We start from the raw sequence: 23,188 nt of genomic DNA, 5'->3' as shown, positions 1-23,188 counted from the left end.
ATATCCTGAGTTTTTCTTACCGAATAGTCCTGTTCAAATTTATTTTTATCTAAGTAAATTATTCTTCAAATTTATTATTAAATAAGGTTTAATTTACTGTAGTCATAATAAAAATGCTAATTAGTTTAGCATTTGTGTCTTGTCCTAAAATGCTAATTAATTTAGCATTTTATGTATATAAATTTTTTTAACTTAATTTTTCAGCACTTAAGGAAAAAAATAAAAATGCTGAAACAATTAGTATTTTTAAAAATACTAATTAGTTTAGCATTTTTATTAGGACTATAATAAAATTAGATCGTATTTGGCAATAAATACGTGAGAGAGAGAGAGAGAGTCTATTTTGGTAAAAAAAGTAAAAAAAAAAAAAAGAAAAAAAGAAGCTAGTTTGGCCAAAAACTCGGATCCTATCTTCACCTTTTTCTTTTCACCCGCAAGATTATAAAAACGAACGGCGGCGGCGCTTCGGCCCGCCGTTTCTTGACGCGGGTCGGGTTTTAATGAATAATTACTCACGTATATAAGTAAACCCATCGCTCGCTTCTCTCTCGCTCTTTCGCTCTTTCGCGCGCTCGCTCGCTTCTCCGTTCTTCACACCGAAACCCTGAAAAGGAAAACAAAAAACAAAAAAATTCTTCAGCCGGCGGCGGCGAAGGCGGCGACCAGTCGCGAGCGGCGGAGGTCTCTCTCCCACATCAAAGTCGCGACCAGCGGCGGTCTCTCTCCCACTCTCTCTCAGTCTCTCCCACAACGGACGGTACCTCTCTCTCTCTCTCTCTCTCTCTCCCACTCTCTTGCACACTCTCCCAGTCTCTCACTCACTCCTGCTCTCTTACAGTTTTAGTGTTTTTAAATTTTAACTACCCCAAGCTTCAATGTTCAATTACTCTTAATCTGCTATGGTAAGCGGCTAAAGGAATTAATTAGAGGAATTAATTTCTAATTAGTTTATGAATTATTGAATTAAGATTACTGAATTTTTTATGTTTTTTCACTGTCTTGCATTATTAATCGGAAGAATTACTAATTACCTGCTAAATTCTTCTAATTAAGTATATAGTTGCTGATTAGAGGATTTTGAAATGTAAATAAACTAGAGTTAGTAATCAGCAATTAGTTATCGATTTAATCAGTAATTAGTTAGTACTTTGTAGTTACTGTGTTCCGATTCTATGCAGTAATTTTAGTTTTTATTTTTTAAAATATGAGATAACCGGTGGCGGAAGTAAAAGTGTAAAACAGTAATTATTTATTTATATTTTAATTTTTATATTAAAAATGCTAGATTGTTTTGTCACCCGTCTTCTGCCTAGGTACTTGGCGGTGGGGTGACCGCCCCACCACCTGCTAGCCGTCTTTCGAAACATTGACTGTTCTAGTCTCATTCCACTATATAGAAACCATGCTTCTCTTCTGTTATATTATTATTTAAAATAGGGTCACAATATTGTTGCTTGACATGAACTTTCTTTTTTCCTTTGGTTACTTTCAGCCACTATTTCTATGTTAAATTGTTAGATGTGATCTTGCCATCTTTTTCTTCATTCTCACCTAGGGCATGCGAACGATGGAGAGGTGACAAGGGTGACGACGAGAATCGTGGCAACTTTGTGATGATGATAGCAATGATGCTTTCTACACAAGAGGAGGGGTGCCATGCAGCACCCTTGTTGCCATGTGCCGGTACTCAAGTGTCGATCGACATGCCCTGTGTTGATCAGCATGACCATCATTACATTTTACAACAGAGGAAATCGTTACCGATCGCATCAGCTTTGCCCCACCTTAATGAAATTTCAAGTAATGTATTTTACTAACATATATCCTCCACAATCCTCTTCTCAACTAAAAAAAGTACACCAATTACATTGTATGACACAAAGAAGCCTCCTTTTCTTGTTATCAGTTATCCTAGAAAAAGAGGCAAATTATAGGTTGCTAGTCCTTTGCAATGCTACCATGAAATGTACTATTTCATGACAATATTTAACTTAGCTCATGTTTTCAGATTTTTATTTTAGACTAACTTTTCTTTGTTAGGTAGAAAGTCTTTCTAGAGATGTACTATTTCATGACAATATTCTTTTTTGCTACCTGTAGTTTTAGACTTTAAGATGTTATACTGTAAAAGTAATGCTCACTTAGTTTTATTTCGGAGTTGCCACAATATTTATGGAATGCTGGACTTTCTCAAGATGGAAAAATTATTGGCATCACTCAGCCTAGGCAAGTTGCAGTTGTTACTGTTGCAAAGCGTGTGGCTGAAGAATGTAATGTTGAATTGGGCCAAAAGGTTGGTTATTCAATTAGATTTGAAGATATAACATCCAGCTCAACAAGGATTAAATACATGACAGATGATTTGCTGCTAAGGTAGTTCCTTTTTTATTATAAATTGTATTGTGACTTGCACACTCTTTCTTTATGATTAGTTTGTAAGTAGTTTGGTTCCTTGTTTCATTAACTTAAAATTTGGTGTCATTTTTGTGTTTTTTTATTTGTTGAGAGCTTGAGATGTCTGTATTAACCAATGTAAGGTTTTATTTATTTTTGTTTTTAAACTACAGGGAGGCACTGTTGGACCCACTCCTTTCGAGATACAGCATCATCATTGTTGATGAAGCTCATGAAAGAACAGTGCGCATGGATATCTTATTAGGCTTGTTGAGAAATGTACAAATTACTAGGTCAAGTTCTACAGTTAAGCAACATAATCTTGGAAAAGACAATAATGATAAGACTGTCTCATAGACAAGATCACCAGCAAAGCTTCATTACGAAGTCATGTCAGGTTGCTAAACGGAATCCTCTAAAGTTGATTGTAATGTCTGCTAATTTGGATGCTAGAGGCTTTTGAGAGTATATTGGTGGCGCTAAAGCTGTACACATTCAAGGGCGGCAATACCCTGGAGAGATACTATATACATATGAACCAAAACCAGATCATCTGGATGCAACTCTTATCTCTATCTTTCAGGTTATTCGATTTTTACTATACGACCATCTTTATTTTTTTGTTTGTCTTCTTTGTCTTATATTTGATTAAGTCTTTATGTTGCCAAATTATTTTGTGAAGTTCATTGTTTATGTTTTGCAAGATTGGTTTTGCTCCTTATGGCTGAATTCAGGTGAAATTTTTGATAGAATTGTCCATGTTGGTCAATAGAAAAGCAACCATTCATCTTGAGACACCTCCACTCCACTGTGACAAAAATATAACAATGAAGAAGAGTGTGAAATGTGCTTACTCTAATCTATTGTTTGCTCGATATCACTTTTAAGTATAAAAATGATAAATGACCTTTGATATGTCATCTCCAAAGTGCATGTGCTTTATGTATGAGTATTGGCTTTGTGTCCGCAATTTCTTGCTCAAAAGTTCCTTTTATCTTTTATGTCCACATGGAAGAGGGACCTGATGATATTCTTGCATTTTTAACCGACCAAGAGGAGATTGAATCAGTGGAGAGACTTATTCATGAGCGACTTCGTCAGCTCCCAGATGGCAGTAACAAACTAACAACTGTTCCTATTTATTCATCTCTTCCCTCAGAGCAGCAGATGAATGTCTTTAAGCCAGCTCCTTTTGGTTTCCGCAAAGTAAGCGTAATCTTTATTTTCCAAAAGATTTGTTTTGTTTTTGAATATTATAGTAACATTTGCTGCAAGCATTTGTTGCTTCTCTAACTAATAGATTTTGTTGTTAAACTAGTATAGTAGAGCTAGTCTCACCTATTTATTTTGTTGTGTAATTATAGAATTGTGATGACTAATTTCTCTACTTTTCTTGTGTACATTGATTACTTGGTAAGTCTAAAGCTAATTTATAACTACCCCAATCTCTTTGCCTTCTGACTTCTTCTTCCAAGGATGGAGGTTTTGCTAAGCCATCAGACCTCCAGATGGATTGTTGTCCTCAACATTTCCTTCTATATGTTTGAAAAAGTTCTCTATCATGTATATTAACCTAGGTATTTGTTGGTGAAACTTCCTCTAAAGAGGTCCTTTTTGACCTGGTGTCTTCACCATTTAGATACCCAGCATGTTCTCAATAATTTTAATGCTTGGTTGAATTAAAAGTAGTGAAAAGTTAGGGGGTGTAAACCACAATATTTTGATAAGGTAGGGTGCGAAAGGAAAAAAGAATGTTTAAATGTACATTATTGTCTAGACCTAAGGCAATACATGAGTCTAATAAAACTGGGATACTGAACTTAATTTTAGAAAATTGAAAACATTTATGAATTTTGGACATCTTCAACTGTTAGATCTCGAGTCTATGTTGACATTTTTCCATATGCTAGGTTTTACTTAATGCATTCTGTCATTTCTGGCATTGTCTCAACTCTTGAGCTTCTTTTCCTTGTTAGTTGTCTTCTATCAGGATTTTTCACTTGCTTGTTCACGATTTATGGCAATGATATTACATGATTTGTTGATTGGCCAGGTTATTCTAGCAACAAATATTGCCGAGACTTCTGTGACAATACCTGGTATAAAGTACGACATAGATCCTGGATTGGTGAAAGCACGTTCTTACAACCCAGTGACAGGGATGGAGTCATTAATCATCATTCCGACCTCAAAAGCACAGGCTATTCAAAGGAGGTAAGGATATTAGGCATGTTTGTGCTCACTCTACAAGTTCATGAAGAGATATCTTAGTGTATCGTTCTGTTCTCTAGGCATAACGTATATGTGAAACTATGCCCTTTTTGCTGCTGTTATTGTTTGCACTTAGTGTTTGTTTTGGAGGATAGATATTTGTTTATTGTTGTATCTTGCGAAGTAACCATGTCAAATAGCTAGAGCAAGTTCTTTATCATCTTTTTTATTATAACTTGTAATTATTGGTATCCAGAATATTTTGTAGCATTGTGTATGAAAGAGATTATCAATTAGATACCAACTCTTATATATTGAAGATTACTTTCTATCTTTTTGGGAAAAATCGTTTGTAATGACTATGTAATATTATTTAAATGAAAAGTTTTTGTTCTTCTTTCTTTTGGTTTCCCCTGGTTAACTAATAAAAATCTTTTTGGCAAAATTTGTTTGTAATGGCTGTATGTAATATTATTCTAATGATAAGGTTTTTTTTTTTTTCTTCTTTCTTTTGGTTTCCCCTGGTTAACTTACAAAGACCTTTTCTCAGACTTGAATCTTGACTTAGTAAATAGTTCAGCATTTCTAATATGGGTACAAGGTACTACAATTTCTCTACTATTTAGTAGTTTGCTCGAACAGTGGATGCTTATGAGGGAAGTGAATGTAACAGTCCTTATCCTGCTGCACCTGTAAACCTTTTATCTTCTTAAGAACCTTTAGGTAACATTTTGATATAGTTTAACTCCAAAACCTAGTTAACTATTCCCATTTTTAAACCTTGAATAAGGTACCTTAAACGGATTTTGGAAAACTGGGTGTTTGGTTGTAAATTAGAATAATGATGTCATTATTACTTTTGATGTGGCATAACAAGATAGTCGGTTTTGGAGATATTTTTACGTCAAATGACCAAAATAACCTTTATAGTGAATGGATGAACGATCAGGGGAGAGGAGAGAGAAAGAGGGAGAGTGTCAAAACCAACAAAAAAAAAAAAATAGAGGTGGGTGCACGTGCTCTGCACGTGCAGCCCCTCCCCTCTCCCTCTCCAGCACGCAGCTGATTTGGGGGGATTTCATCTAATCCGAATTGGATTAGATTTAATCCTCTCCTAATCTATATTTAGCCCTAATCCTCTCTCTCTGGAACCGGGGAAGTCCTCTTTTCTCTCTCTCTCCCTCTTTTCTTCCTCCTTCACCGACGGAGTCGTCACCGTGGAATCGGCCAGCCGGAGCATCGCCGGAGCCAGCAGAGACCACCACACGACTCCCCCGTAAGCCCTCTTCCACCCCTCTAATTTAATTAAAGATTAAATAGGTAAATCCGAAATACCTAATTTGCGGAATTCGGCCTCGTCGGCAAATCTGGCCGGCTGGCGGCTTCGAGTCGCAACCGCATCGTCACCGGAGGCTTCGTGCTTCAAGCCAGGTGTCGGAGATGTCTTCTACGAGGCCCTCGTGGCTCTGATCGGCGTTGGATTTCGCGTCGGCCATCGGTGCTGAGTCTTCCTCCACCTCGTGAGGACGACAGAGGAAGGGTGAGAGGGAGAGGAGAGGTTGAAGGTGGTCGTGAAGGGGTCGCCGGCGGTCACCCTCTCCCTCAGCCATCTTCTCGCGTCGGTCGCGAGGGGGGAGAAAGGGTTTGGTGGGCTCGGGTTTCACCCGAGCCAACCACCTTTTCCTTTTAAGTCGGGTTCGGTTCGGGTTTGGATTTCGGATCCACAAACCCGAACCGAACCACTTAAGTTGGTGGGCTGCGGGTTAGCCCGAGCCCAATTCAATTAATTCGGCTGGGCCTCGGCCCAATCCGATTTAATTGATTTCTTTTGGATTGGGTCGGGCCAGCATCCCAGCCCAATTGATTTGGGCTTATTTTAGCCCAAATTAATTATTCTTAGGTTAAATTGTATAAACATTTTTAATAATTGTTTTGATTAAAAAAAAAATGATATTGTTATTTGTTATTTAAGGTGGTGATTTTTAGTACGTGGGCTAGAGATTTGAGATTTTGGTTGTCTTGTCTAGACTCAGGTGAGTGGGTTCACTCACGTGTTTATTTTATTGTATTTTGTATTTTTGCCAGACCATGCAAATCTTCTACGCGCAAATTATTTATTTCACCCTCATGTGTAAAAATTTAATTGCTTTATTTTCTGTGTGCATTTAATTAATATATTCAATGCATCACCATACTTCGTGCTAATATTGAGAATTTTGAAAAGAAAATGAGACTAGTATTGATATGACTTAGAGAACAGTCCCGGTTTTTCCGTGGTGACTCAAGTCTATTTGGAAGTCCAGGGGAAAGTTCTAAATTAGATCACTGCGGTGACTTTCTTAGGTGACTCTGGCGGGGTTAGGGAACAGTCCTAGGAAAAATGAGAAAATTTCCTAGGTGACTCTAACTTCTCTCAACGGTTAGAGGAAAAGACAGAGTGTGTTGATCACAGGGTGATACCCTCTGATGACCCTAACCGGGTCAGCTACGAAGAAAAGTCCCGAGCGTCATCTCGAGGTGACTTCTAGTTGATGTGGATCCACAGGGTTTAAACCCATTGAGACATATGACATTTTAAATATCAAAAGGATGTTGATATGTGGAAAACATGCAAGGTTAGAAATTGTGACATTTCTCTATTGTTATCTTGTTATTATTTAGAGAGCATGCATATTGCATATTATGATATTGTTACTTTTTGTTTAATTTACTCAGCATTAATATGCAGTAAAAATTTATTTGGTTCGAGTGGATTCCACTCACTGAGCTATAGTTGTTGGCTCACGAGTTCTATTGTTTTTTTTTTGTATTTGTTTATTTATTTCAGGTAATAGTCAGCGGGGCGCCTGAGCGTGATGTACCCGGATTCCACCTCCACTTAGGATCCACCCATTTACCTTTCCGCTCTTTTAGATTTTGTGCTTTAGATATAGAAGTTTTATTTTAGTTTATTTTAGTTTAGAGACTTAAAAACATTAACATTGTTTATTTTTTTTTATTGCATTTTAGTAATAAAGTATTTTTTTTTTAAAATAAGCAATTTCTCATTTTAATTATTTATCTTATCATCGTATACGTAGAGAGTATTGTTAAGGTTTCGTGCATCTCAAGCATATTGAGATGCATGGCCGGTTATGATTCCTAATTTGGGTCGTGACAGAGAGTGATTGAAATGATGTCTCTTCAAGGGCAATATGGTAATTGGACTTTATTGGTAAATATAAAATAATTGATGGATGGGGAGAGGAGAGAGGAGAGAGGAGAACAAGTTTAAGTAGGTTGAAAACCTTTATTAGGAAAAAACTTAAACTCAATCCAAATGCATGCTTTGAGTACTTGTAGTGTGAAACAACAGATGCCTTATGTTCATTAAGCAACTATTTACTACTATTCTTATCATTTTCGTTTATTGCATGGTTGCATTTAGTCACTTTTTATGTCTTTGCGAAATGTTGAACTAAAGATCAATATTTGTATCTAAACATAAGATATAGTTTCTCTTACGGCACTTTATTCATGTTACCTGTAGTGGTCGTGCTGGACAGGAGGGGCCTGGGAAATGTTTCCGATATATCCAGAAAGTGAGTTTGGCAAACTTATGGATTCAACTGTTCCAGAGATCAAAAGATGCAACCTTTCAAACGTTGTGCTACAGCTCAAAGCCCTCGGAATTGATGATATCATTGGGTTTGATTTCATGGAAAAGCCTACAAGGTAAATTTTGGTGTGTTTTTGTTTGAAGGTATATATTGTCCGCAGTACAGTTTATTGAAAAACATTAGATTGAATGATAATAGACATAATGTACACCTAATGATCCCTGAACACTGAAGAACAATGAGCTTCAGCTTCTGAACCTAAGTGATATAGCAATTTTAGTTTTTTGGATGTTCTCTAAAAATCATGCAATAAATAAAACTTGTCTTCATGTCTTCTTACATTTTTCTCTTGGTACTTCGTAAGGGACCAAGTCCAAAGGTGTACTTCTTTTCATCTTTATTGAGCAATAACCTAACAAGCTTGAAACATCAATATGCAATCAGAGAGATGGCCTTATCATGATAGAGCTGTTTTTAAATATCTATTCTACAAGGAAGAACCAAGAGTAAATTTTTCTGTTTAGAACTTCTATTTATTTCATTGACATTTTCTGGTGAACATAGCTTGGTGTCAGAAATCCTATTCTCTGTTTTTTCTTTGAACTTATTGTTTCTCTATATATGATTTTTATGCCTATTGACAGGATGGCTATTATTAAATCTCTGGAGCAGTTATTCTTACTAGGAGCTCTAACTTATGACTACAAGCTATCCGATCCAGTTGGGCATCAAATGGCCAGGTTGCCCTTGGACCCAATGTAAGGCACTAATTTTGGCCAGTGAGTTCAAGTGCTTGGAAGAAATGTTGATAGTAGTTTCAATGCTTTCAGTTGAATCTATCTTTTACTTTCCTCGTGAAAAGTTGGAAGAGGTATGCACTTAAAATTTAATTTCTAGGTTTTTGCACTGTTTCTTAAAATCAGTTCTGCAATGGATGACATTGTGCAATTTGCATGTTGTGTCCTGTTGTATATAGTGGAAATCTGCAAATATTCTTTTTTGCACTTTCCTTTTTTCTGGTTTACAGACTAGAAATCTTGAATATGAAAGTATATAAATTGAAAAGTACTGCATATATAGATAGATAACAAGATGTTCAAGTAAACTTATATTTATAATACAGGCAGAGAAACATTGGCTTAAATCTCTTTCTTAGGCTGGCTTATTACATCTATAAATGATCCATTATGCAACTGTATTTTAGGTCTCTTTTGTAAATCTGGGAGTAATCAAGTCATGTTTTCAAGCTTTATTTCACATCATTTTTAGTCTTCTTTGTGTCATGAAGTGGTACCTTCTAACCAGCCACTAATCCTTGGCTGGCCTACATGAGACATCCAAACCATGAGTTACCTTTTAGAATCTCTTGCCATGAATGAAAATAATATATTTATACTATATAATTAGTCATCTGCTTTGACATCTTCTTCTCATTGCAATAGATTTTTGAAAGGTAAATGAGAATATGCAACTCAATGCGGTACTTTCTTGCCATTCTCAGTTTATTTGTATGTATGCGTATTAAAAATTAGTAGTAAATCATATCTGATTCAAATATTTCACAGAAGTATAAACCAAGGTTCCAAAAATCGGTATCGGAATCATGATCGACCGTCTGGAAAAAGAATACGTATCCTCAGTATCGGCCGTCTGTATCAGATCGGACTATTTTAATTAAATAAAATTCTAAATATTATTAAAAATGTCGAGAAATTTCTAAAAATTTAGAAAAAATTATAAGAAAATAAGAAATAATAATTACTCACATATAAAACCTAAAAAGTAAAAATTTCTTTTCCTCCTCTTCTTTCCTATCCTTTTAACTGTTAGTCTGAAATATTCATTCTCTCTCACACTTTTTTTTTTCTCTCTCTCTCACCCTCTTTTTTTTCTCTCTCTCTCACCCTCTTTTTTTTATCTTTCCCTCTCCTTCTCTCTTCCTTTTTCTCTCTCTCTCTGTCCCTTTCTCTCCCTCACTCTCTCTTCCTCTTTCCCTCTCTCTAGACCGGAAACTATGGTATAAACTATCAATTCCTTTTCTACATGTGATATGGATCGTACCTGTTGACCCATACATTGGGATTTGGGAATCACAATAAGAGTAATAGTACTTGTGGTTAGGAAAGAAATATCTGCAGCAGTACAATATATTAGGCTTGAAGTTTCTAAGTTGTAGTTCTAATTGTTGTATAATTGACTTATACTTTATGCTTTATTTTATTTGCAAGAAAGATATATCATCCAACTGAACTTCAGTATGATAAATTTCTTAGTTGTAGTTCCTATTAATTTTTTATTCTTAGGCACAAAGTTGCAACTTCCAAGTAAACCACAACCTTAAAAATGCTGATAGAACCTGTTATTAATATTCTTTACCTCAAGCACATGTTTTTACAAAAAAGATAACTTCCAATTATATTTCAGTAAGATTATTTTTTTACTTGTGGTTCTTATATCTACTGTTTCTGCTCAGGCAAGAGCTGCAAGGAAGAGTTTTTCGAGCTCAGAAGGGGACCATATTACCCTAGTTAATGTATATCGGGCCTCTGCAGAATGCTTTAATAAGAGCAAAAATGCAAATGCTAAAGAAAGGACAATGGAAAAGGCTCTCAATAAATGGTGCAGAGATAATTTCATCAACTACCGGTCCTTAAGACATTCAAGAGATGTTCACAGGTTAGTGCATACTCATTTTGTTGACCAAAAAAAAAATGAAAGTTTTGCATCAGTATCACAGTTTTATCAAACATGGGTTTGAATCTATTACATGTTTTTGAGAAGCATTTTCCAGATGGAAAAAGGGAAAAAGACCGATGTTTGGCTAGAGGAAAGGTGCCATGATTTGTCCTGTCTATACTCACAATTGCTCTACACAGTTGTATCACATTTTTGTTTTTCTTCGATGAACTATCCATTCATTTCCTTGTCTTTGAGAGCAAGGACATAATTGAAGATAGATATATTCTCTTTTATCAGAAGTTGTTGATAACTTTCAGAAAGAGGTCATCACTTAGTGCCTTAATGGGGTGGTGAGGCTTCCCTCATGAACCACTTGGTTGTGGTTCCATGCCATAGAAAAGCCTCTAAATAATGGGGTAAACCTACATATATCTTGCCCTCTATATCCTCCATTGCTGGGAGACTGGGAACCTTGTGCACTTTGATGCGTTCTGTTTATAGCTTTCAAAAGATATAAACAGTACAATTAATTCAAAAACCAAGAATTTTATTATAGCTCATGTTTCCCCTTTTAATTAATTGCTGTTCTCACATAATGTTTAGATAAAGTTTACAATCATTCTTGTAATATCATCATAGGAAGTTCATGAAACTAAAACTCAAAATTAAGAAATTTCTTTTCTGTATTGTATCATGCCTTCCCTAACTTGCCATCGTTTATTATTGCAGCCAAATTCAAGGGCATGTAGAGCAGATGGGCTTAATTCCGTTGTCATGTGGGGATGACATGCTCCAATTCCGCAGATGCCTTACTGCCTCGTTCTTTCTGAATGCAGCACTGAGGCAACCAGATGGATCATACAGGCATCATTTATAATATGCATTCTAGTAATTGAAATTATTTTCAAGGAAATGGATCTATTAAGCTATTGAGCTATTGTGCTCATGTCTGATGCAAAAGGTAAATACTAAATTATATAATTTACCTTTATGTATTGATCTATTTAGCTAGTCGCATTTTGAAATGCCTTAGCTTTAACAACAGATATCTAGCCCAATTTTGGATACATGTTTTTATTCTTGCTTGATAAATACTCTTGGTTGCTGATACATCTTTTCTCATTCTAAAATGTTTGACAGGGCTATGGCAACTGGTCAGAGCGTGCAAATTCATCCTTCTTCAGTGCTTTTCCTGACGAAGCCGGATTGCATAATCTTCAATGAGTTAGTTCGAACAAATCAAAATTATGTTACGAACTTGACAATAGTAGATCCTATGTGGTTGCCTGAACTAGCACCTCAATATTATGCTACAGAAAGTTAGTCTTCTTATTCTATATGCTTATGGTGTGGATCCAGGCTTAAATTATGCATTTTTTTTTTCAGAAAGCTTAATTGCACCTTGTGTTATGTGCACTGTGCTATTAGTTAGGAGAGAATTTGTTGTATTTTATCATATAGCTTATTCAGTTAGTTGAATCTGGATATGCTGCATTGATAAAGCATTTTATGCTTATAAGCTTAGGTTGCCCCAGTACTAAGAATTGAGCTGTTTGCATTAAAAAAAAATCAGATTTTCTTGACTTCGTGAATGTTAACATTGACCTATACAGTATAAGGACATATGCACTGTTGCACTACCCTAAATTGGAGTAAAATCTTGAACAGAGCAAACCAGCTTAATTTTTCATGGATACAAATTTAATAAGATGTTAAACCTTGTAAGACATCTGCATTAGGAGTTTTGATGTTTGCAGTCAGTTGTAGGCAAGAGTTCAGGATGATTAGAAGTAACTTTTTTCTTGGATGTAAGAGACTGTTTGGTTCAAATTGATCAGTCCACATTTATAATGATATTCTTTAGATAGTTGCATCTGCTATTGTTACTTGATATCTGAGATGCCAACTCTTGAACACCAAGAATTAAAGTCTGATATTGGGTTAGCTGCACCAAGCCGATGGGATTTAGTTTTTGTAAAGCAGATGATGCAAGAGAAGCAACCTCTTTAGGTAATTTACTCTAATTCATTGATCTAGCCTATTTACAATGTCTGCTTTCATGCATGTTTTTTCCTGTTCAATTGTCAATCTCAGCATGGTTTTACTCCAGAGGAATAGATGCCTTACTTTTAGCTGCTGAATGCTATGTAAATCCCTTCTTTATGATGTCCTTCAGACCCAATTCAGAGCTTATCAAACAGACGAATTGTATTCATGCCAAACTAAGTCAACAAAATGCCGTCATGGAGCTTAGCAGCAATTTCCAGAGGAAAAAGATTGATTTAGAGACAGTAGCTCATCTTGAGAAAAACAGAGACAACTGTTACAAGCTGCCAAGCTGGACAGTGAGTACCATAGGACATTTTATGGTGAACCTTATAAAGATGATCTTGAAGAGGATGAGCAGTCCATTGAAATACCCCAGGGAGATATACAATTTTCTGATGATTTAATGTTGATCAGGAAAAATTAGGCTTTGCGTTGTCTTTTATCATCCAGCAGTTTCAGAGAGAGCAGTACTCATCTCATGAAGTTCTTCTCCTGAGCCTGTTGTTTTTGTTGCATTCTGCAAATAAACTATTTTGTGCTCCAGAGAATGTGATTGATATAATACTGCAGTCAACTGAGAATCTTAAGGGACAACTTGCATCTTTGTACCATCAAGTTAAAGCAGGAAAGATGCAGTTAAATATGGAATAGTTACATGGCTTGCAAAGTCGTTGGGGCCTTTCCAAGAACCTAGTTTTAGCATCGTCTGGAAATGATGATGTCATGGACCTTCTGAAGATAACAAAGAATGGTTTCAAGTATAGAGGTTTAGTTCCACCATCTTTATCAATGCAAAAAAGATCTAAAATTTCAAATTATGCTTGTCCACTTACTCAGTTCCTAGGTGGACGGCATTATCTCGGATAGTTAATTCTTGCCTTTGATTTCTCCCAGCTTACTTCATTACTATTTATTTTTGCAGATGAGCTTGCTTTAATAGATAGTATAGTCAAAGGTGAGGCTACAAATATGGAACCTATTAAGAATGAATGCGCTATTAAGAATGGATGCCTTCTATCTGAGAAAGAATGTAGTCCTACCAGTCCATCAGGTATCCAGGATTTGTTTAAGGTTATTCATCCTTTTAATAATAGCAGAGCCTACAGAGTATTCAATCTTGACACTTCTATTGTTATGGAATCTATTAATGTTATTATAGATGAATCCACTGCTGACAAAACTGAAGCTTCTTTTATTTTTGTTCCTGCAGGTACACATGACGAAGACATTGGAAATGAGCTTGATCTACCAATTGAGAAACAGGACGAGGACAAGGTTGAAATGAACAAAGATAACTGCAACATACTAGAAACATTTGCCAAAGTGAAACTAAATCATCCACTGTCACAAGTGATCGGAGACGTGAATAAACCAATGAAGACAAGACGACAAATCTAAAGTGAGTATCATTTACTTGTTATACATCTTCTTTTGAACCTAAAAATATAAAGGGAACATTGTTAGATGACTCTTGGGTCAATGCTATGTATGAGGAACTAGAGCAATTTTCTAGGAATGATGTTTGGTATCAAAGATATTTCATATGAAGGAGGTTTCACTTGAATGAATCTCAGAGCAAAAGTTGCAATAGATTTCCATTAATCAAACATGAATTGAAGTCTTCACTCAACATGCCTGTAATATGACCCCTTTGGGCACTTACATATGTGAAATTTCTATTCTATGCCAATACATGCCAGGATCAGAAAGTTTTATTGAAAAAGAATGGCCACTAACTAGGGTCAGCTACATCATATCTTAGACGAGAATCGCCTCGATGCGTGTGGTCTTGTCCATTTGAAAGGGTAAATACTAGACATGTCAGATGACAGATGATACTTGGACTAGAGATACTACATCAAAATTTCCTTATCTTGGATACCACTAAGGTTGCTAGTCATCAGAGGTGTCTCAGTGGTTTCTCCTCCTTGAGGTATCTTACGTGCATGGAAAGTAATAGGTGAATAAACATGTCTTCAAAAAGAACTTATCTGTAGTTCCATGGGACTACTTTCAAGTGCAAAATTATCACACACTAAGTGCCATCACTTGATAATTGTGAGCTTTTGGATAAGCAATTATGTGATTTAGTACCCAAAACCTGAATGTCATAAGTCTTTATCTTTTGACCTATTATCTGTAAATAACCAAGGGGTGATACAATGTTGAATTTGTATAATTAAACTTGTTATTAAAATTTTCTTTCCTCGTAAGCCACCCAAATTTTAATTCAGCCTGAAAGTATAATTTTTGTTTTTAAATTCAGAAATTGCATTCAAGGCTGATTTTCAAGAACTAAGAAAGGGTCTAATGATGCCAAATCCAGTGAAAAGGGACCATAACTTTAATTGGGTCATTATCCTTCTGCATGAGGCCTTCTCATAAACAAGTTCTAAGTCATTAGATGGGGCAAGACTCAAATTTCTAAGGTCGCATTTGAATCTAATAACTTTTGTCTACCATATGTGATAACCCATGGGACTATTCAGGCTTAACAACAATCTTTAAAACCTTGAAATTCTTAAATGTCTCCCAAGAGAACCCAGAAGGAATGATACAAAAAAAGTTGGCCTACCTAGTTCACTACTCTCTATAAGTCAGCATTGTAGACAAAGGAAAACATAAATTCTAGAAAATACTACTTTGCTCAATCTCCTTTTGCATTAATTCTGGCTTGGTTAAAAAGGTTTCGTGTACCCAATTGAGTTCCTGAACTCAAAGAACTCAAAAGTTCTAAACTTTAAAATTCTTAACCAGAAGTACAGCTATGTTGATTCCCTTCACACGAAAAACAGATGTTCATACATACAGACAGATACACCAACCAATTGAGCAAAAAACTACAGGTACATGAGCACACGTATTCATGCCTCTAAGAACTAGCAAATTCAGAAATTAATTTGACAAAGAGGCCATAAGAGACCGAGGACTTCCCCAAATCGGCAGCTCAACGAGAGACTCCATCAAGCTCTCTTCTTGCTCCTTGCACACCGACTCCACGTAATCACAAATCTCCGACAGCTTCTTGAGGACCATTTCTTGAGCCTCCACCTGAAAACCCATCACGAACACCCATCAGCGCACAACCCCTAACCCTAACCCTAACATTAGGAAAGTACTCTTCTACCTGAGAGAGGAGCTCGTCGATCAATGGTTGGGTAGATCGGACCTCGGCCACACCCATTAACGTCTTCGGAAGAGGATAAAACGAGGATTCATCGGCGGGGGCGGAGGTGGTGGTCGTAGTGGTGAGGCGGAGCAAGGCGGAGGAGAGGGACTCCCACTGCTCCAGCTCTCTCATGTACTTGTCCCTGAGGGAGAGAAGGCACCGGCGCCGGCGAGATCTCTGGCGGCGCCTGATGTCAGCCTCGGCATCGCCCGGCGCCGGAGAAGGCGGCCGAACCTCCGCCGCCGGATCCCGCCTCCGGCGGCGCTTGTAGATGAAGCCCTCGTCGTTGCAGATTTCCCAGTCGTCGTCGTCCAAATTGGGGGAAGAGGTCACCGCCATGATTCCTTAATAGCAAAATCGGAGATTGAATTGGGAACGAAGAAGGGATTGAGAAAATAGGAGAGAGGGAAAGGGAAAGGAAGGGGAGGGAATTCGAAAATTTCCATCAGTTTTAGCTTGAAGCTGAAGTGACGTGGTCTTGGAATTACATTTTGCACCCTAAAATTTTATTGATTTACGATTCAACCCTTCTTCAAACCCTAATAAATTCTGCCACCAATTCTATAAGCTAGGAGCGGCAATATATCAGTTTGGGCACGACCGGGTTTGGTCGAGTTTGGGTCAAGTCAAGGACACAAACACAACCCGATTATTAAATGGATAATATGACACAACCCGCTTAACTCATTTAATAAATGGGATGTGTTAACACAACCCGTCTAACCCGTTTAAATAAACAGATCGTGTTAGCACAACACGTTAATACGACCCATCTAACCCGTTTAATAAACGAGTCGTGTTAACTTGGCACGTTAATACGATACGTTTAATATGTTTAATAAATTTTATATAAAATTTAAAAATTATTTAGTTAATCATACAAACAAAATAATATATTTTTAACTCAAAACTCATACAACATCAAATTACGATTTTAATAACTCACCATAACAAAAGTCCATACAACAAAGTTTGGAGTTTAGAACAAAGCTCAAACTCTTAAGCCCAAATACAGACAAATTGTATAAAACAAAATTTAGAACAAAGTTTTAGTTCCAATTCTCAAATATTACAATCAGACATAACAATTAGAACAAAGTTAAAAGTTTACGGTCCATTATATAAAATTACAAATATTTTAAAATAAGTAAACACTAATATTAAGCCCTCCATTTTATTGTCCAAAGATCATGACCCTATCAAAAAGAAAAAAAAAGAGAATATAAATAACTAAGATATAAGATAGAGAGAAAAATTTTGCTTGAATTAGTCATTGAGCATTCACCGGATTTAGATTTATGCATTTGAGAATTTATCGAATTTTACAACTTCACTTAAGCTATCTAAAATTTAAAATCACATAGATATTAAGCCTCGAAAATATTATGAGAAACCTACATCAAATTTTACTATTCTCTCAGCCGTCTTCTGGGTTTTTGCAATACTGTAACTGCAAAATTTTCAATCTTTTGTATTTCACATCAAATTTTGACCAAAATTTTAGCTTTTTATTGTGTTGAATTGACCTTTTGTCTCTTATATCAATTGATGAGTTTAATTATGTTTTACATCTTTTATCTTTCTCTCTTCCTTTCATGAGTAGTATTTGGCTCTGCTGTGTTCACTTCTTGCCCTTCTGTGATACATCCTAGTTGATATAATGTATAATGTGCGCATTTTGTTACTGGAAAAGGGGAACTTGATTAAGCGATAAGGATAAGCTTAAGAACTTAGGATATTTGAGCATATTTTAAGATAACAGAAATTTGAAATATCAAATGTATATATGCATGTTGGCCTGTAAGTTCTTAAGTTCTTTCATGTAGTTCTAGCAAACTAAACTGTTATGTGGAAATCTTAAACAGAGGTTAATTGATGCAGGTGTACTACCTATCTATTTAGATTTCAAAAGTAGGTTTTTCTAAACCTTATTATTTCAAAACCCAAACATGATAAGCTAGTAATAGACAATTTTATGGAAAGAAATGAAATAATTAAGTTCTACATCCCTCCTCCAGAAGGCTCTGTATAGACGGAAGCATGATAGCTTTTTTGCTGATTTGGGAGCATATTAAGAAGAACATGAAACACAGGGCTTGATGTATCTTTGACTCTTTCCATTATGTCCTAGTTGCTTTCTTTCTAACGGTAAGTATTTTCCAATATTCTTAAGCGATGTAGATATGTTATTGATAGGGAAGAAAACAGGTAGGATTAAATTCTTGCCCGTTACAATTGGTAGTAGTTATAATTGGAAGGAGAAGACTTCAAAGTAGTGCAAATCCACGATTGTGGTAGTTGCAAAAAGTGGTTATGCAAACTGCAATGCACTACCCGCCTCCTTGCCTCTAGTTGGTTATGCAAACCGCAACACAATACTAGCCTCCGCATCTCTCATTTGATCGTGGGCGACAGTTAAGATCTCGAGTTGATGGCAATTTCGAAAAGACCTTGTGGCCGCCTTTTCATCTTCTCCAAAGGAAAGAGCTTGTCGATCGCGACGAGGTTGCTGCCGAATAAAATAGTGTTGTTGCTGTCGAATAAAATGGTGTCATTGCTACCGAGGTTGTCGGGCTAGATCTCGCCGTGTGTGGTTGGGGGCGATGCGACAAAATTGTTGGTGGAGAGAAGTAGGGCTTGCTCGATTGTAAATCTTTTTCACAAAAGGAAAAAAAAGTAAAAGATATAATGTGTAGAGGTACTTAGAAATGTGGAGAAATGGTGTTAGTGCTGAGAAATTTGTGATAGTAAATGCAAGAAAATTTACAAATATTATTTCTTGCCGACAATGGAGGAAAGTGCTTATTAAATACAATATAATGTAGGTATATGGAGTTCATTAAATATGCAGTTGTAATAAAATATAATATCATTTCAGAAAAATACTAATTACTACTGCTAGTTTAACATCTACTCAAAGGTATTTTTATCATTTGGTTTAAAATATTATCAATTTCCAATACAAATTCATTATTCATTAATTATTTAATATTAATTTTATGTTTGAAAAAACCTCTAGACACACGTATGTATCTAAACACTAGGCAATGATATTTTTCGTTTGCTTAAGTAAACATTGGATGAAATATTAAAAACGAAAGCAGAGATGTACGCTAAGATTTTAACGTGGAAAAACCTAAACGGGAAAAAACCACGGATCCAAACTCGGATGAAAACCAATCACTAGAATAGTAGCAGTTACAAGACTGACTCACAAAACAACCCGTCGATCCAAACGACTTTGTTCCACTCAGTCTTGCTCGCTAGAACCCACGATTCACTGCTTCTCGTGATTGAAGTTCAATCTCAGTAACCCTCGAGATTGATCTTTCGTCTTGATAGCCCTTAAGACGAAAGATTAAGATTTGTAGATGAGAAGAGCCTTGTTAGTTGAAGAACCGATGTAGCCTCCAAAAAATCTCTTTGAATAATCTTCTTCACCCACCTCAAGTTAGGGCAACACTATCCTTATATATCATCTCCAAGATAGAGCCAAATCCAAGTTATATTCGTACTCACGAAAATCCAATAAATTGCAAACTTCATAGGTGCGTTCGAATGCGGCCCCGTGTGCGTTCGAACGGCCTGACTTGATCTCAGGTGCGTTCGAACGGGCTCAAGTGCGTTCGAACGCAACAGCTTGAATTCTTCAGGTTGCGTTCGAACGCGTTTGTGAACGCTGCTCTCGGTCTGTGTGAACGTAGTACCCGCGTTCGAACGCGTTTGTGAACGCTGCTCTCGGTCTGTGTGAACGCAGTGCCCGCGTTCGAACGCATTTGTGAACGCGGCTCTCGGTCTGTGTGAACGTAGTGCCCGCGTTCGAACGCGTTTGTGAACGCGGCTCTCGGTCTGTGTGAACGCAGTGCCCGCATTCGAACGCGTTTGTGAACACGGCTCTCTGTCTGTGTGAACGCAGATTTCGCGTTCGTACGCGTTTGTGAACGCGGTGTGAACGCGATGGCTTTTCTCCAATGATCTTGCAATTCTTCACACCAGAGATATTCTAGACTTGAGTAAAGCTCATATACATGTAAAAATACACTTAGAATATTTTGTACACAATTGCCAACAATTAAAAACCTAACAATGTTATATTAAAATATAATTATTATTCCTTATATTAGTATTAAACTAAATTATAAAATAGTTTATATTAATATTAACTCTCTACTTTTGATATTAAAAAATTAGAATACTTATGCTAGAATAAGCCTTATTCCATAAGCGAAGGCCTAAGGGTGAAAATAGATTAAATAAGGATTTGGGTAGTACTCATATCTATATTTTTTCTCCGGTTACAAATTCCAATACAGATTTTGAACTAATAACAAAACTAAAAATCATATTGTTAGGTTTTATTTGTACTAATATAATTATGTCAAGTTATGAAATATTTGATGAAGAATATTAAAGTGAAAGATTAATTTTGAAGTCAAAGTATTTGAAATGATTTTAGAATCGTTATTGAAGTGATTAAATGGTGTCACGATAGTTGAAGAAGTATGAAATTTTACCTAAAGGCATAGGAACAAGCACTCTGCATTTGAACGCATTCAGGCCGCGTTCGAACGCACCCACGTAACATGCAAGTTTTTGGACTTTTAAGAGTTCTGTTTTGACTTGGATGCCCTAACCCTAGAGGGTTGGTGATTGCTTTTGAAAAGAATTTCTTAGAGCTACAACGTTCTTCCACTAACAAAGTCCGTCTCTTCTAAAATACACTAAGCTTTCGTCTTAATGGTCATCTAGACGAAATATCAATCTCGAGGGCTATTGAGATTGGAGATCAATCATGAGAAGCGGTGAATCGTGGATTCTAACGAGATAGACTGAGAGAAACAAAGTTATGGAGATTGACACGTTGTTTTCTAAGTTAGTCTTGTAACTGCTGCAAATCTAGTAATTGATTTTGATCCGAGTTTAGATTCGTGGTTTTTTCCCATTTGGGTTTTTCCATGTAAAAATCTTAGTGTTCATCTTTGCTTTACTTTTTGATATTTATTCTGTATTTATTGCGTAAGGTTGATATCATTGCATAGGATTTAGATACATACGCATGCTTATTATTTTTTTTTCACATATCATAGCTAAAGGAATATTAATATAAATTGAATACGAATAAGATATTAAATGACTATAGAGTATTAGGTAGAGTATTAGCCAGATAAGAATACTAACTGAATCATTCGAAAGGCGGGATAGTAGCTTAATTGCGGTCTCATCCCCATTTCTTCTCAGTTAAAAACAAAAAGGCATTGCAACATACAAATAATACTTTGACCCAGAAGGACAATTCACTGTTTACTTTTGAAACCAAGAAATAGATTACAGTCCCTACAAGAAATTGAAAGAAAGATGAAGTCCCCTTACTGATCTACATGAGAATGAAACAATTGTGATATAGGAAAAGAAATACAAAGTTCATTTGCAAGAAAGAATGTCACACATTTCCTTGGTTTTCAGAAAATTTTCCAGTAGGTAGAATTAAACCAGACCAAACAGTATCTGAACTCTGAATGTTTATGGAAAATTTCGCATATCCTAATCAAATTTATTTTGAACACATTCTTGACCTCAGTATTAGATGGATTGTACACTATAAATTCAGAGAATATGCAACTTTCAAGTAATAAACACATAGGAACATAACATATGTTAAGGGGCATGAGCAAAAATGATAATCCACCAATCGTGGAGCCTATTCTGGCATCAGGGTTTTGGTCCAGTTCTTTAAAATCCCATGAAAACAAATTAGGATCCCTGTCCATGAGAAAGAAAACCTCTTCAATATTCTTGTTTAGCTCTATTCCCTCCTAGAGTGCCCAAGTAGAACTCATTCCACCAATCCCAATTAACTACTTACTCTGAATTGACCATTACATAGTGTCAAAAACCAACATGCCAGCTAGAAAACTATACTAAAACAAGAGGAACAAAGACCATTCAAGAAAAATAAAAAATGGGAAGTGAGGACTGGTTGTGTTTTCGCTGATCGATTCCAGCGAACTCGAGACAGCAAGAGAGAGAAGTAAAAAGAAGAAAGAAGAAGAAAAGAAGGCTCATCGATGGCTCGGGTAGCGAGGGTGAGTTATAAGGACAGCGACGACAAATCAGAGAGAGAGAGAGAGAGTTGATACAGTGAGGATGATGGTGGCTACGATGGCGATGGTGCCCGCCGATACCATATGTAAGTTTACTATCAAGAGGAGTTCGAAAGAATCAGCAATAGAGTCCACGGGTGGTCGAACTCAACCCTCAAAAGCACTTTCATCTTTGGGCTTCATCGATATATTCAAGCAAAAGCCAAGGCGTCTCGTCCTACTACCTTGTTGGAATCCTTCTTAGCGGCTCAAATGATGGAAGAAATAAAGGAGTTGAAGGCTACTCACCATCCCACATGGAGCACTACCGACCCGCGCGTTAACCCTAGACCATCGGTCTCGGGTGTGGCACGTTCGGGGTGGGTTCGGCCAAACCTCAATCGGCCACCCCCATCATTGACAAGCCTTGACCCTAGGAAACAGCCACGGGTGATGGGACGACGCCTCACACTAGCAGAGGTCGAAGATCAGTGCTCGAAGGGCTTATGCTTCTATTGCGACGAGCGCTTCACACCGGGCCACAAATGTGGCAAACAGCCTGCAGCCATCGTGCTCATAGAAGAGATGATAGAGGATGATCCTATTGAAGATCTTGAAGGGCAGCAAGAGGAAGAAGTGGGCCACACTGAAGATGACAAACCGCTTGAAGTTCAAGTCGAACTCTCCTTTCATTCTCTTACTGGCGAGTCGACTCCGAAAACTCTTCGGGTCAAAGGTATGATCAAGAAGAAAAAAATCATAATTCTTATTGATTTAGGAAGCACCCACAATTTTATGGATTCAAGGATGGTGAGGCAGTTGGGATTAGAGTCGAAGCCTTCTAGTAGCTTTAATGTGATCATCGGAGATGGCACCATGTTGAGAATGGAGGGCATATGCCGCAAGGTCCAGCTAAATGCTGAAATATAAATTTGAGCCAAATTTCAACACAAAAGTGATAATCCACCAATCATGGAGCCTATTTTGGCATCAGGGTTTTTGTTCAG

General features: G+C 36.7%; 1 protein-coding gene and 1 pseudogene across 1 annotated transcript; one reads left to right on the top strand and one right to left on the bottom strand.

Annotated features, from left to right (window-relative positions):
• Positions 1-458: 458 nt before the first annotated feature.
• LOC140802283 (pre-mRNA-splicing factor ATP-dependent RNA helicase DEAH10-like) lies at positions 459-14,541 on the top strand (annotated as a pseudogene).
• Positions 14,542-15,678: 1,137 nt separating this feature from the next.
• On the bottom strand, positions 15,679-16,545 carry LOC140802282 (uncharacterized). Its single transcript, XM_073157751.1, has 2 exons — positions 16,060-16,545; positions 15,679-15,983 (listed from the first exon to the last, which is right to left on the bottom strand). The coding sequence occupies exons 1-2, from the start codon at positions 16,438-16,440 to the stop codon at positions 15,828-15,830; spliced, it is 537 nt and encodes a 178-aa protein (XP_073013852.1). The 5' UTR covers positions 16,441-16,545; the 3' UTR covers positions 15,679-15,827.
• Positions 16,546-23,188: the final 6,643 nt, after the last annotated feature.

Source organism: Typha latifolia, chromosome 15 (genome assembly GCF_019914945.1).
Source record: "Typha latifolia isolate L0001 chromosome 15, TyphaL0001v2, whole genome shotgun sequence".
NCBI lineage: Eukaryota > Viridiplantae > Streptophyta > Magnoliopsida > Poales > Typhaceae > Typha > Typha latifolia.
This window is presented reverse-complemented; position numbering and strand designations above follow the sequence as displayed.